This window comes from Thunnus albacares, chromosome 23 (assembly GCF_914725855.1).
Source record: "Thunnus albacares chromosome 23, fThuAlb1.1, whole genome shotgun sequence".
In the NCBI taxonomy this organism is placed as follows: Eukaryota; Metazoa; Chordata; class Actinopteri; order Scombriformes; family Scombridae; genus Thunnus; species Thunnus albacares.
The window spans coordinates 7,270,641-7,285,167 of NC_058128.1; the positions used below are offsets into that span (position 1 = coordinate 7,270,641).

General features: G+C 38.6%; 1 protein-coding gene across 10 annotated transcripts in view; it reads right to left on the reverse strand.

The window, feature by feature from the left end:
- Positions 1-14,527, reverse strand: part of syt1a (synaptotagmin Ia) — a 203,436-nt gene that overhangs the window by 17,460 nt on the left and 171,449 nt on the right. For all 10 annotated transcript variants that reach the window (XM_044343567.1, XM_044343574.1, XM_044343572.1 and 7 more), the window contains 3 exons: positions 8,084-8,251; positions 4,075-4,242; positions 74-191 (listed from right to left, as the gene is read on the reverse strand). In XM_044343567.1, the coding sequence (XP_044199502.1) occupies positions 74-191; positions 4,075-4,242; positions 8,084-8,251 (454 nt within the window). The remainder of the gene's footprint in view (positions 1-73; positions 192-4,074; positions 4,243-8,083; positions 8,252-14,527) is intronic.

The window sequence follows — 14,527 nt, forward strand, 5'->3', positions numbered from 1 at the left end:
ATAATTACAGACAAAGGGCCTGTCAGAAGGAAAGTCAGCGGGCACACATGCACAACCTTTCAATTCTCCTCACCTGACAAGCCTCCCACATCCATTTTCTTCAGATTTTTGGCCTCAAGGATGACTACGGTCAGCTTGCCGGCGGTGGGAACGTATCGCAGAGAGAAGCAGATATCGCCCAGCTTCTCTTGCTGTTGGAGAGACATTGCAGAGGTGAGAACAGTTTTAACAGCAACCACTAAATTTAAATTTACTGCATCACATGCGCACAGCAGATGCTCACTGAGAGGGTAGATGAGGAAAAAACAGAGCACATTAGAAAGTGTTCAGTCAACCGAATCTGAAGCTCTTTGCCTTTTTAACATGCTCGACCTGTTGTTTATTTGTCTCTGAGCTTCACAACAGAACAGAAAGGATAGCTTTCAATTATAAAACCTAGCTGCAAGCACTAGCATGTCTATTTCAAACGTGATAGTTTGATAGTATTTAAAGTTAAAGTACAGTACTCTGACACTGGTATACAGAGGTTATACTGGAGAGTTGTTTACAATAATTACAATGTTCAGTTTGAATCAAGGCACATATATGCAGCAAATTTACATAATTGGCTGAAACATGGTCTTGCAATCATGCATACATATCTATGTACAGTGTTTTCAATGTAGTCTAATATATGCATTAAAATGTCAGTATACATAATTTAGTGGTTATGTAAAACCTAGATAATCCTAGATAAATCTCAGTTTTGGAGAGAGCAATATGTGGATTTAATATGTCATTTAGTGAGAAGTACGACATTTATGTTTCTGGTAGTGCAGATACATTTCCATTGTTGATTTTAACAAATGATCCATGACTAGACACATGCGTTTGCATCGATGTGTTTTGATTTTCAGACAAAAATCTTACAGGAGAGACAACCTAAAATGCAGTATATTACCGCTACTAACATTGATCTTTGACAATATGAGAGGTTGCAATCATCAGGAACATTAAAATTACCCCTTCGAGAAAATCTACTCTAAGTGCATGTCTGATATAAGCAGTGATCATGAGAAGGTGAAAAAACACAGCTGTAGCATGTTCATACTGTAAAATTGTTTCTTTTATGACTACCCCCAGAAGTCTGTTGATTAAATACAACTAGTTATTAATCAATTTAATTAAATTTCATTTAAAGTGACTAGAACTATTACAAACAAGGCCTGCTAGCACTACTGCAGCTCTTAGTACAATAATAGTAATAGAACATCTACACTGTATGTGGCAAAAACATAGACCGCACAGTACTTTTAAAGTGTATTCTGTAGTTTTACTATCATTGACATAGTCCTGGACTCTTTGACAGGTGTATTATTACTGCTATTCAAATAGGAAATGATCAAAGAGCATTAAAACTCAAGATTAAATTGTGTCAGGTAGAATCAGAATTAACACAAGGAACAAAACACATACATCACATCTATAAAAAGTGTCTTACTGTGTGCCAAAAAAAAAAGTAGAGCATGTCAAATGTAATCACGCTGCATGTCTGAGTCATAGCTTCACAGTCGTAGTGAAGAAGATCTTAGATGTTATCAATCTCGCTCTATGGATTGGGTCTCTTGTTTGGGTTTGAATGCTCTCTAATATCGGCTCCCACTTTTTGTTTTGTCACTCATCACTTCAAAGGGAAAAGTACTCAGAGCAATCACTTCACTGGTTCACAAAAATCACCATCACAACACAGCCTCATTATCATACGCTGAGCGGAGAGCGATTCATATTCTTGCCATATCCCTTATCAACACGAGGAGCAGACACAGTCAAGAACTCTCCCTCGGGTCACACCTGCTTTACATGCGGCCATTTTGAATGGAGATTATATATCAGCGGCAAACCCAACCTGAATATCGACGTTTGTTTTATTTCAGGACCCTTTCATAAAGTTCCAATCAAGGCTTATTTCCACATGCAGATCATCATCAGTGAGTTGGAAATATAAGTACTGTAAATGGGAGCACAGCCCCCCGCCTCCATTTAATATATCATCCACTACTCCTGAGTGCTAGTTGCACTATAAAACCAGCGACTAGATACTCTTGCTTTGGTGACAAGGGCTGAGTTTTCGTCAACACAAATACAGGCTCCCCTGGAGGCCGGCGAGAGAGAGGGAGCAACGGTTAATTACACCTGTCGAGAGCAGTGACCAGGCCCTTTAATATTTTCCATGAACTGTAAAAGGCCAACTGCTGCCTTTTCAACTTAAAGGGCATTTCCTGAACTCGCTACTTCATATTTGACCTTAAAAGTAAAGAGGATTGGTGCACCTGTGTGTAGGTAGAGTATTAAATCTTGAATCATATTCACTCTTCTGCCTTTTTTACTGAGCTCACTGTTAAAAGATATTGAGTCCTCAAACTGCAACCTTTATTTAAAACTTTTTTGGCTTGTTAACATTTAAAATGAGTCAATGTTTACCTGAGATTACCTTGTCACAAGTTGCATTGTGAGCGGTTACAGCAAAAAGTTCATTTTAATATCTTAAGAGGCCTGAAGCAATAAGAGTATCCTCCAAGGAAATAGAAAATACAGAGAAAAATGGAAAACAAACAGCAGAAATAAGTATTTTTCGGGGGGTTCCTGAGTAGAATTGAAATGTCCTCATTCAAGTCCAATTAGGAATTAGGTTTATTCCTCATCTGTCTTTCTCCTCATTTCCTGTCTCTATCTCTTTTCTGTTGACTCTAATAAAATCATAACATGACCAAAAAAAGAAATATGTATTCTCTTGTTTCATATACTGTATAATCATCCTATATTGACTATATAACTGAATGAGTTTTGCATGGATATTGCAGATGTCAGACTGTGTTGTGCTCATATAGAACATTTTACATTGTTTTTCCTTCATTAATTCTGAACTTTATACTATATGTTGCTTCAGTGCAACCTTTATGTTGATCATGATGCTACAATCTCACAAACATCTCACTTAAGAAAACTTAATCTCAAAAAAAATTGTTAGTATGAATTCTCTTTTAATTGTTAGTTTGCTATGAATTCTTATTATTTGATGCCAGGATTTTGTATTGTTTTGCCCAGTAGAGTTGGGAGGGAGGGTTGGTGTGAGATGAGGTGTGATATGATGTAGTTTATTTGATTTTTATGATTACTCCTTTTCCTTTGTCTCTTTACTTTTAAAAAATAAAGTAAAATGTCAGTATATCTTGAGAAAAAGTGATTTGTTTGAGATCATAAACTGTGATTGTTGCCAAAGGAATGGAGACATACCATGAATTCTGCAAACCATCTGGCAGTGCACATATTATGAAAAAGTTCTGATAAATGGATCATATATTGTCACCTTAATGCATTCACAATTACTGTTCACTTGTCACATTGTGATTAGGGCGTTCAGTTAATAAATACACCGTCTCAATACTTTTAATCAGTAGTGAAAAGTAGTGGTTTCCAAGGTCTGCCTCCGCAACTGCCCTCCGCTGAGCTTCAACACTGCAAAGCATCGCTCCAGTGTCTCAAGCCTTGCGTAAAATTGTCGGGTGCAGCTGTGTGACCATATGCTAAGGAAAGTATAGTGATGCCCTTAAACTCAAACAACACCACCAGCCACTCGACGCTGTTATAATTAACCTTTAAATCAAACCGCCGTAATGCTAAAGATGAAGTTCCCCCGGCAACACGTGCTATATGCCATGACATTTACCATGAAAATTGAATCTTTTGAACTGTTGCCTGGAAAGTCACACTTCTATTAATTGAAGGGGAAGTGTGGACATCTGATTAAGTGACATTTCCAGGAGAGATGGATTACATCAGCCACGGCACCACGTTTGTGGTTCAAGCACAAATGGCTAGCTGAACACAGCAAAATAATCATTGTGTTATCACTTATGCAAGCACCAATACGAATACTCTTATTACAGAAACAGCAGCTATACTACATGTACAAATCTGAGTCTTGACACTTAGACATGTGTAACAAAATGATTTCAAACCTCATTTCCCATTTTGTAGGAAGTGATTGAACTTCTGGCATGTGTATCTGCCTACGCAGGTTTTTATAAGCCTCACCTCCTCCTTCTCTGCGCTCTGCAGATCCCGCCACTCCTCTGTTATGTGGCTGAAGTCCACCTTGTTCATGGGCACCTTAATGTCACCAATGGCATCATGTTTGGAGAAGCGGTCGAAATCGTACACCGTCATTACCAGTGTCTTCCCACCAAGCTCTACATAGGGGACCTGAAGAAGAGGATAATAATATCTGGTCAAAAAGGGTTAGAAACATAAACATTAGCACAGACAGAATTTCCAACACATAGTATATAAATGGGTGGCTTGTCAAGTATAACAATGGCCATCAAACTTTATTTTCAGCCATTAAATAATCATAATAATAATAAACTTTATTTATACAGCACTTTTCAAAACAGTTACAAAGCACTTTACAATAAAAACAGAACACAGCATAAATACATAAAAAGATTAAATAAAACAACATAAAATAATAAATGATTCACTGAAAATCAATTTTTAAAAAGCGGGTGATTAAAAGAGGAAACAGAGTTTGCAGCCCTGTTGTCATTCCAGTGTCTAAATAATAATTAAGATGTTTTAAATGTATTTTTCTTAAAGACAGTTTGACATCCAGGTTGTTTACAATTTTGTCTCAGGGGTTAGCGCATATGTATTTTTGCATCCGCTCTTTTTAATTCAAAGAGAACCAGTGTCATTTTTCTTGACAAGACTCAAATAAACATGCCTGCACTGACTGACTCCAATCCAAAAAAGCTGACAGGAGTGTAATTAAAGATGTTGCTGTGCTGAGGAAGGAAAAACACTACTGGTACCGAAAAAGAGCTTGTCTAAGGGTAGACATGTTGTGCATAGTATATAAAAAAGTGAGCTGGAGTTAGCTGCTTTGAGCTTACTTTGAACTTATCTTCATTTTAGCTTGTTAGCTCTTGAGTTTGAGCTTATTAATGTGATGGAAACAAGGGTATACATGTGCAAATTTAAAGGTAAACTGGTCCAACAGTAAGTCCTATCTTTGTAAAGATTGCAATGTCCAGTCATTATTGACTGTGTCATAGAGGCAGTGATTCAACTCTGAAGCTGTGATTAGTATTGTAGACGCGTTGCACCACATTATACCAAAAGGTGTTTCAATTTCACTGATTGTAATCTCATATAGTAAATTCTGGACTTTCACAGAAAAAAGTTGTAGTATCTGATCTAAAGTTAATTACATGTCAAGCAGATGTGTGTGTTTTTGGGGTGGGTGAACGTTGATCTTTTGGGTGCTTCTCTTTCCACCTCCCTCCCTGACAGACGGCGTTATCAGGCCTACAACCTGTGATAGGTAAAAGACAGGTGAGGGGGTTTTACAGCAGTACCTGTGATCCTGGATTATCTTCCGTTTTGAGACAAAACTAATAAAATGGAAATGACTTGTTACATCACAAAAAAGGAGATATGACTCCCTGGTTTGTCCCTGACATTATCTCAGTACAGTTTATTCTTGACAGTGTCACCTCAGTTTATAATCACCTATCCTGTTTTTTTTTTCCATGATGCATCACAGATTTGGAATTATTACAAAAAACACAAAAATAAATCTGGTATTGAGATGGATATCACATCACATTATGCTTAACTTTCACCAACACCTGCGCTCTTCTCTGCTGGGTGAATAACAAAACTTTCCCCACTGCTGAGCAACAGCCATGCATCCATTATAGCCGAGGCAGGGCCAGGGTGTAGTGGTGCATCTGCCTGTGTTAATCCCAATCACACCGAGCCTCACTGTGTGTGTGTGTGTATGTGAATGTAACTGTGTGTGTGTGTGAGAGATATTCTGTCAGGAGCTTGTTAATGTGCCAGCTGGTTGCTGTCTCCACACCTTCTCAGCATTCATGGCTGCACAGCGGAACCAAAAGATCTCCAGCTACAAAAACAACATGTTTTTGTGCATGCAAATGAAATTAAACTTTTTTTTGAACACTTTATTTTTCGGATTTATTCTTCACAATTATACAGAACACACAACACCAAAGAAACCCTGATTCCCTACCCTTCCTGTATAAACCCAATTAGAAAAACGAAAACGCTGCACCAACATGGTGTTATATCCTTTAAAGAGGCCTTCTGGCTAACCAGAAATGATCTCATCCCTGTAGTGGCATCAGTGATGTGCCTATATACTCTAGGTAAGGCTGCCAAATTTTCAGAAAGGTGTATCCATTTCTAAGACTGTATGTGATCTTTTCAAGAGGAATACAACTGATCATTTCCAAAGACTGTCTATCAATGAGGAGAGGGGAATAAGATTTCCATGTCACTGTTATGCATTTCCTGGCCTCATAAAAGCAATTTCCATAAATTTAATATGGGAATTAATTGAAGATATACTGACACTTGTGAGATTCCCAAGTAAGCAGAGCTCAGGATCTAATGGGAAGGTAGCTCCTGTGATCTTGATCAAGGTGTCACAGAAGTCGTACCAAAAGGGCCTCAACTTTTATACAAAGCCAGGTACAGTGCAGGAAGGAGCCGACCTCTATACCACATCTAAAGCATTTTTTGGATTTATTGGAGTTTCTGTGGAGTGTGGTACAGCTGATGGAGAAATTATAGTGAAACAGTCTGTACCAGGTTTTAATGGTAGCTGACAAAATCCCTTGACATAAATCTGACCAGAGCTGTCCATCAATTCAGATCTGATTCCCATCTTGCTCTAGATTTGTGCAAACCTGGCTTTGGGCCCTAATTCAGCAGTAAGAAGTACATTTTAGAAATAAATTTGTTGCCCAGGTTGGTTCTAAGAAAAGATCTTAACTGATAGCAGAAGAAGGTCTTGCTGAACAAGTCATACTTCCTCTTCAGTTGTTCAAAGGACATGAGAGGTCCTTGTTCATAACAGTCTTCAAAATGCTGGATCCCTTTATGATACCAAGTCTCCAGAATCTGGTTATTTGGAGTCATGGGCATGAATTCATTTAGTCTCAAAAGTGTTTTTGGTGACAGTCCCATTTTCAGTCCAAGGCTTCCATGAGTCTCACACCATATTTTAATCAAATGCTTTACATTGGGATTGTGTGTCCTGTTGCATATTTCTAATTCTGGATTTCCATTTATAAATAAAATCACTTAATAACTTTTCTTTCAGGGGATGCAATCCAATTTGTATCCAGGAGGGGACACCGTCGCCCTCAAAAAAAGGATGAAATAAATTGCATTTGAGCTGACAAACAACACTTTTTAAAATTGGGTAATTGAAGACCCCCAGATCTATAATCCCACATTAATTTTTCCATAGATACCCTGTGCACTTTCCAATATAAATGTAAATTGTCTGACATGTTTGTTGAGGGTTATAAAAAAAGTTTGAGGTAGTGGAATGAGCCAGGACTGGAGAGATATTGTAACATTGGAAGTATATTCATTTTCACACAGTCATCTCTGCTAATTAGAGGAATGGGCAAACTCATTCACCTACGTAGATCATCTTCAATTCTAATGAGCAATGGGAGGTAATTGAGTTTGTACACATTTTTAAGGTCATTATCTACAGTTATTCCAAGATATTTTATACCATTCGGAAGCCACTTAAATACTGCTGATACTTGTAATCAAAACTCGTTAGTGGAATAATTTCACTTTCTTCCCAGTTCACCTTATATCCTGAAATAACACCATGAGCTTTTTAATAGAATCTGTAATTTGGTGAGGGACTTACCAGGGTCTGTTAAGTACAAAATTACTTTATCTGCCAGGAGATTAATTTTATGATTTGTCTGATCCACTTTGAAACCCTTTATATCAGAATCCTTTCTAATTGAGACACGACAGAGTCCTGGAGACAAAGGGCAGATCTGTCAACTTGATCTACTCAAAGGAAACGCTGTTAAGATCTGTCTGCTAATTTTGGCCCGGGGTTCATGATAAAGGGTTTTTACCAATTAATAAACAACTGGCCAAACCCAAACTTGGCCAAGACTTTAAATGAATACAGCCAGTCCAGCCTATCAAAGGCCTTTTCAGCATCTACGCTCTGAAATTAAACTTTTAATGTAAGGTGTACCTTGAAGGTGAACTGCTCATTGAAGACAGGATTGAGGGTCTTCCTGTGGACCTTGGTCTCAAACTTCTTCTTCTTGTCAGGCAGCAGGTAGACCTTCACATATGGGTCAGATGTGCCACCCATGTCCATAGCGGGCAGCTCTGCCGCCTGAATGATCCCCACCATGAGCTGCGAAAGGAAGATGAAGGGTAGAGAAGAGAGGGAAATCAGAATGTCCACAAATCTACATCACAATAATCTGCACCTTCATCCCACCAACATCCATCCAGAGCATCCATATCTTGGTTAAAGTAATACCTAGAAATATTTCTTAATCAGAACGGCAAGACCTTCAGGAACATTGGATTTTTAGTCACATATCTCATCTTTTGATATCACCAGCAATCATTCCTTCATAACGGTGCCTTAATGATGATTCAGTGCCATTTTTCTGGGATGTGGTGCCAGTATTATAAGGTTATATTGGCAGATCCTGGCAGCGGCTGAAGAGATGGTGAAGGTCAGGATGTGTCAGACCAGGAATAAGAGGACTGTTTCTCTTCACATACGGCTGATAATTGATAACCACAATGGGAGGCTGATTGACCTGCCAGTCAGTGGCTCTACTCAAAGGCCTCTCAGGAGGCCTAGCTAGTCAGTCAATCAACTTCCTATCAGGCAGCCATCAAGTTGCAATCTGGAGGCTGACCAGGGCACTCAGCCATGGAGCTCTACAGCTGTCAGGAGCTGCATCGGTTTACTGTGTGGTGAAACCAATAAAAAAAGTGGAAAACACTGACCTCCAGTTGGCAATCATCATAAGGCAAACAACCACCAATGTGAAGGAAAATCAATTATACAGACAGAAAAACAGTGATCTATGTTTTTATTTATTTTTACTAAACAAAGGTAGCATTTTGAGATACTTACACAATTCTCAGAAACAGAGCTGCTCTGAAATAATCTTATTAGTTGTTAAAAAAAGGTGTGTAGTCAAACAAGATGTAGGCAGTATAGTCATACTAGGCTACTAGGCTATCCAGTTAGCCTATAGACCTCCCAACCTCCAAAAAACATTTATCCACCTAACTGTCTTGCTAAAATAGATAGTTAGTCTACTTGGCTTCTAAGATTATGGCTTAGTCTAAATCAGTGAAAAAGCCAGTCATTGCTGTTGTTTAGGAAATGTGCTTAATTGCATTCTTGCCAAGAGTCAGATGAGAAGATTGATGTCTGTGCATTAGAGCTGGAGCTAAGAGGCCATTAGCTTAACTTAGCATAAAGCCTGGAAACAGGAGGACCAGCTAGCCTGGCTCTGTCCAAAGTGGACAAATATTCCTACCAGCACCTCTACAGCTCACTGATTAACACTTTATATTGTGTTTGTGTACTCAGTTCATAAACAAAGTTGTAAAAATGAGAAAACGTGGTTTTACAGGGACTTACATACAGTAACTGTTACTATACCTTGACAAACAACAGCTGGGAGCAGTCTTGTTGTTACTGTGAGGTTGCCAGGCAACCAGTGTGAACATTAGTTACACTATTTATCTCCGTCTACCACCACAATTTGTTGTTTTCAGATTTCTGTTTGTATATGGATTAAACAAGCATGACACAACGTGTTAATTACTTCACTTTAGAGATGTTGGAGAGCAAATTTATTAACTTTGGACAGAGGAAAGCTAGCTGTTTCGGTCTTCATGCAGAGCAACAGTAATCACCCCCCAGGTTTAGCTCCATACAAACATGAGTAGTATTGAGCTTCTAACTCTCAGAATGAAATCTTTGCTTTTCAGGTTTGTCAGACACTAACTGATGCTTCCGCTTTACAAACTGTGGCTGTTTGCCTTCACACATTACTGTTTAACTCAACTAATGAGATTATTTCCGTGTGGAGCAGCTCTTTCCCTGAGAAGTGTTTATATATTAAAACTCCAATGTGCTAAAAGAAGCTGCTCTTGTGTACCTTACATCAGTTTGTCAGTACTTACAATGCCATGTACTATCTTTACAATTCATGTCTGTGTAGGTAAATTTACCTTCCACTACAGTATATGAACCCATACTGTCATTAAAAACATACATGCGGCACAAGTTCCCATGTTATATCTGTCTCAGTGCTAAGTTCAGCTTTGCATTGGATGGTGGTGGGATTCCAGTAGGGAAAGGTCTTCATGGAATGATGCAGTGATGATGATGATGATGATGATTACACACAACATACTGTAAATGTACCACAGACATACACATGTAAACTGTACACACACACAAACATCATACATGACAATCTCCGACACAAGATAAGCACATTATGGAAAGAATGGGACTTCCTAGATTAACTGCTCAGGTTATGCACAACAATTTCTTGACATTACCACGAAAATACACTGTAAACACTGAAATGAGATCCTGTCGTGATTTCAATGGATCACTTTGACATAAATATTATTTCTATAATTGCACACCTACGCGTGTAGCTCATCAGGATCACCTACAGTGTAATATCTACATACCTCATAAGGCAAACATAAGGCTTGCAATTATCAGAGCTGTCATTTACCTAAACCTAAATATAAGGACACCATAACCATGTTTTGCACTGTAGCGCTGTGAAACGGCACTTGTATTTCGAGTGTTGCAATTCATCCTCGCATGCTGTCCTTCTGATTTCCACCTATCCATCAGCACAGTCTGTGGCAAACACAGCATGTCACACCATCTTTATTCGGAGAGGCACTGATGCTTGACAAGAGATAAGAGCAGGAAGTGGTTCGAAATGTTGATATGCAGTGTGCTGCTTCATCTAATTGTATCTTTCTTGATGCTGTATGACGTTCACAACAAACTCAAGAGGGGCTTTCCTAAAACTAATTAAAAATACCTTTGAAAAAATTCAAACCAAGCAGATAGCACGTCAGGCAGCAAAACTATGCATAAGCTATACCCCTCCTCCTTGCCTAAATTTCACTTAGCCCCCAACTGTGAAGCTACTGAGCTGTCGCTAAATTCACCTTTTCTTCCTTGTTTTCTCAAAATTGGTGTAAGTGAAAGGAGTGACTTTTTGGAGAACCCTCTTCAATTACAATAATGGAGGAGTTTGGTATTATACGCTAATTTTCCAGCTGCTACCATTTCATTTAAACTGCTTCATTTCTTGCATGCACTGTGAGTAGAGTACATACTGTAGAACTGTGACTAATGATTGAGTATTGTTTAATAAAAAAGTTAATGACTCTTTTTTAGAGCCTTTTTTAGAAACGAGAGTATAACTAACTACAGTAACTACTGCATATACTGTATTTGTGACCCGATTTTAAAGCTTTACTTCTTCAGTAGGGCCAAATGGGCTTTTGGCTGAGTGCCACATACAGGGCAGGGAAATAGTAAAAGTATTGATCTTTTCATGCAATTTGTCCACAAAATAGAATATTGCCAACCTTATTATTTAGTCATTTAGTCCAAAAAAATAGTTAAAAATTATGAATAATGTCCCATCACCATTTCTCATAGTCCAAGGTTACCTTCAAAATCCAAAAGTATTTGATTTATACCAATTTAATTCAGAGAAAAGCCTGTCTTTGATTATTTACCTGGATTTCAACTGATCAAATATTCTATTATTAATTTCCAGACAAATTATAACTACCATTTAAAAATTTAAACACCTGGCAATTGACCATTGCACCTTTTAGAGAGAAAAAAAACTAACTGCGGCCGTGTGTTTGCACATCTGTATGTGTGTTTCAGTTTAACTAAGGACTCAGGCTCTATCGCAGCAGAGGGCTGCTGGTATTAACCCCTCTCTGTTTGTGTGTGTCCAATGAGCAGCACACTGCACCCAGAATGGGTACAGGGTGGTGATTCAGCCCTTGGCAGCTTATCTTGGAGGGCTTTGTCCCAATGCATCACGGCTCTGCTGTCACTCTAAACACACATACATACACACTTCCAATAGTCCTTTTCCTGACCAGTATTTACTGCAGATGCTTTGTGTGTTATTTTTAGATGTGAATTGTATAGGGGATATTCTGAAATAAATAAAAAAAATAACCTGAATGTTTTGAAATTCATCCCTTCTTAATGATGAGTTTAAAATTCACATATTCTGACTGGACACAATACAATAGGCCTGCTCTTGACCTGCGGAAAGAGCAATGAATATGGTAATGATGTTGAAAGTAGGAATGACATTATAATTCTCTTCCTGCTGTGCTGAGAGGGCTCTTTGTGGTTCATTTGCTGTGTATTTGCCTGATGTAGCCGCATCGCCGCTCCCTGAGTGATTTGGATCCTTTACAAAACCTTTCGTCTCATTAGTGTATAAACCCGGTGTCATCAACACTAGGGGCAGCAGCCATTTGTGGTGGTTAACAGACAGAAACAAAGATGAGGCTTTTTGCCATGAGGACCTGACATTAATCTGTAAGTCTTTTCCCACTCAGTCTAATATTCTTGCCTCAGTCTAAATACAAACAAACCAGTGTTTCCCCCTTTTTCATGGCGGGGATGATAAATTTAGCGACACAGCTTTTAAGTCATCATAAGACTCAAAGTCCATCGAAACTCAGACAATCAATTAGTTAGGACTTATGGCAGAATTTTAAAGGGTGTATTTTCTCATTTTTTAGACAAATTGGTATGACTAACGTGTTTATGAAGCTTACTTGTGACAATTTTTTACCAAACGTAGTTAAGTTTCCAGAACTCTAAAAGCACATTTACTGAAACAGGCTGTTTAGGGTTCATAAACATAGCAGTAGCATTATTCATGATCCACTACACTGATTGGCTGGTACTAATGATGGCTCTGCCCCTTCCATTGGCATATCATTTCTAAACATCACATCTAGCACAATAAAAATCTGACTCAGACCCTAAATTAGAAATTGTTTTACCACCCCATCACCAAGCAGAATACTGATAATGGGTGATCTGGCAAAACACCAGATTTTCGACAACATTTTTGAGTATAAAATGCAATGTTGTTCTACAATATATGCACATGGCAACTACGGAATAGCAAAACCTGCACTACACAGTGGATCTAATGATGTGTAATGTAAAATGGGTCACTTGTAGTGACAAACCCATCAACCTAATCTGCAGTTCCTTTCATCAGCAGGGTGTTTTAGCATTTTCAGCACAATGTTTTGGTTGTACAGGCCCTAACAGTTTGCAGCAACAGCAGGCAGCTGTTTATAGTGAAAAAGCTCTGATAAACCCACTTCATGCAACCTGCCCAGCACCAAATAGACAACATTAGCACCTAGCTAGTGAAAATAGTTTAGCATTAATTAGTTCAGGAGCCAGAACAAGAGTTGATATAGACCAAAAAGAGCTACAAGGAGATTGAATATTGAGCTTAAACTGGCCAGAAACACATCTCCAAATGAATGCCAATTGTTTGCTAACAACTTTGCCACATCAACTTTATGAGTCGATAATATGTCAGTGTTGTGTTTACAGCTTGTTCCACTGCCCATCTACCAACCCAGCTACTGGTGCTGAATGTTGGCATTGGAGGGAAAATGGTGCACTGCAGAATCATCCAATATGAACTCAACTGCTACGGATACTGGGCTTTTTTTCCCCATTTGTGACATCACACAGGGGGGCACTTCAAATTGGCTTATTGGAACAATGCAATTTCATTGCATGAAAAGGTAAGGGAAACAATGAAGAGTAACAGCTTCATTGTTCAACAGTAATTAAAAATCATTCTCTAACTGCAAAATCTACCCTAACAAGACCATTATTGTTCTTCATAATACTCCCTATTTAAAAGCCACCTATTCAGTGATTATAGAAATTTCACACGGTTCCCAGATCATCTCTTGGCCTTCTACTGTATAAAGGAACACAGACAAGGTGTTCAACCAATCACCTGTGCCAGTTCTCCTTGAGCAGTTATATGGTGTTCACATTGATTGCATGGGCCTGAAATCCTAAGGATTAAGAAAAAAAAAACATTTCCTGAAGACTGCTGTGCCTCTGGACTGTGTCTGTCACTGAGCTGAAAGTGGGTCAGATGAACGGCTGCCTACCTCGGTTTTTAGGTCTGCCTGTTGCGAGCTTCTTTAACTTCAGAGGCAGACAGAGTGGCAGTGAGCTGAGCTTCTCTGAGGTCACCGTCACAAACCGTGAAAACTGTCATCCATTCATTACAGTTTAGCTCCACTGTGGAGCTTATTACCAGTGTAATCAGGAACCTCACAGAGAGACCTGTCCGCCTCTAACTATATGACAGATCAACTCTGTGAAATGTAATATTGTCCACATAATATCCCTTTCTATGAAATGACTCAATACTTTGTCATATTGTCTCTAAAAGAAATAAGGTCCTGGTTGACTGAACACTAATGACATCTGCACCTTTGAATTTTATTACTATCATTATTGACTCTGTAATATGTGTACTGATAAATATTGCACAGTTTGATTGCTACAAATGTTTGATTATTG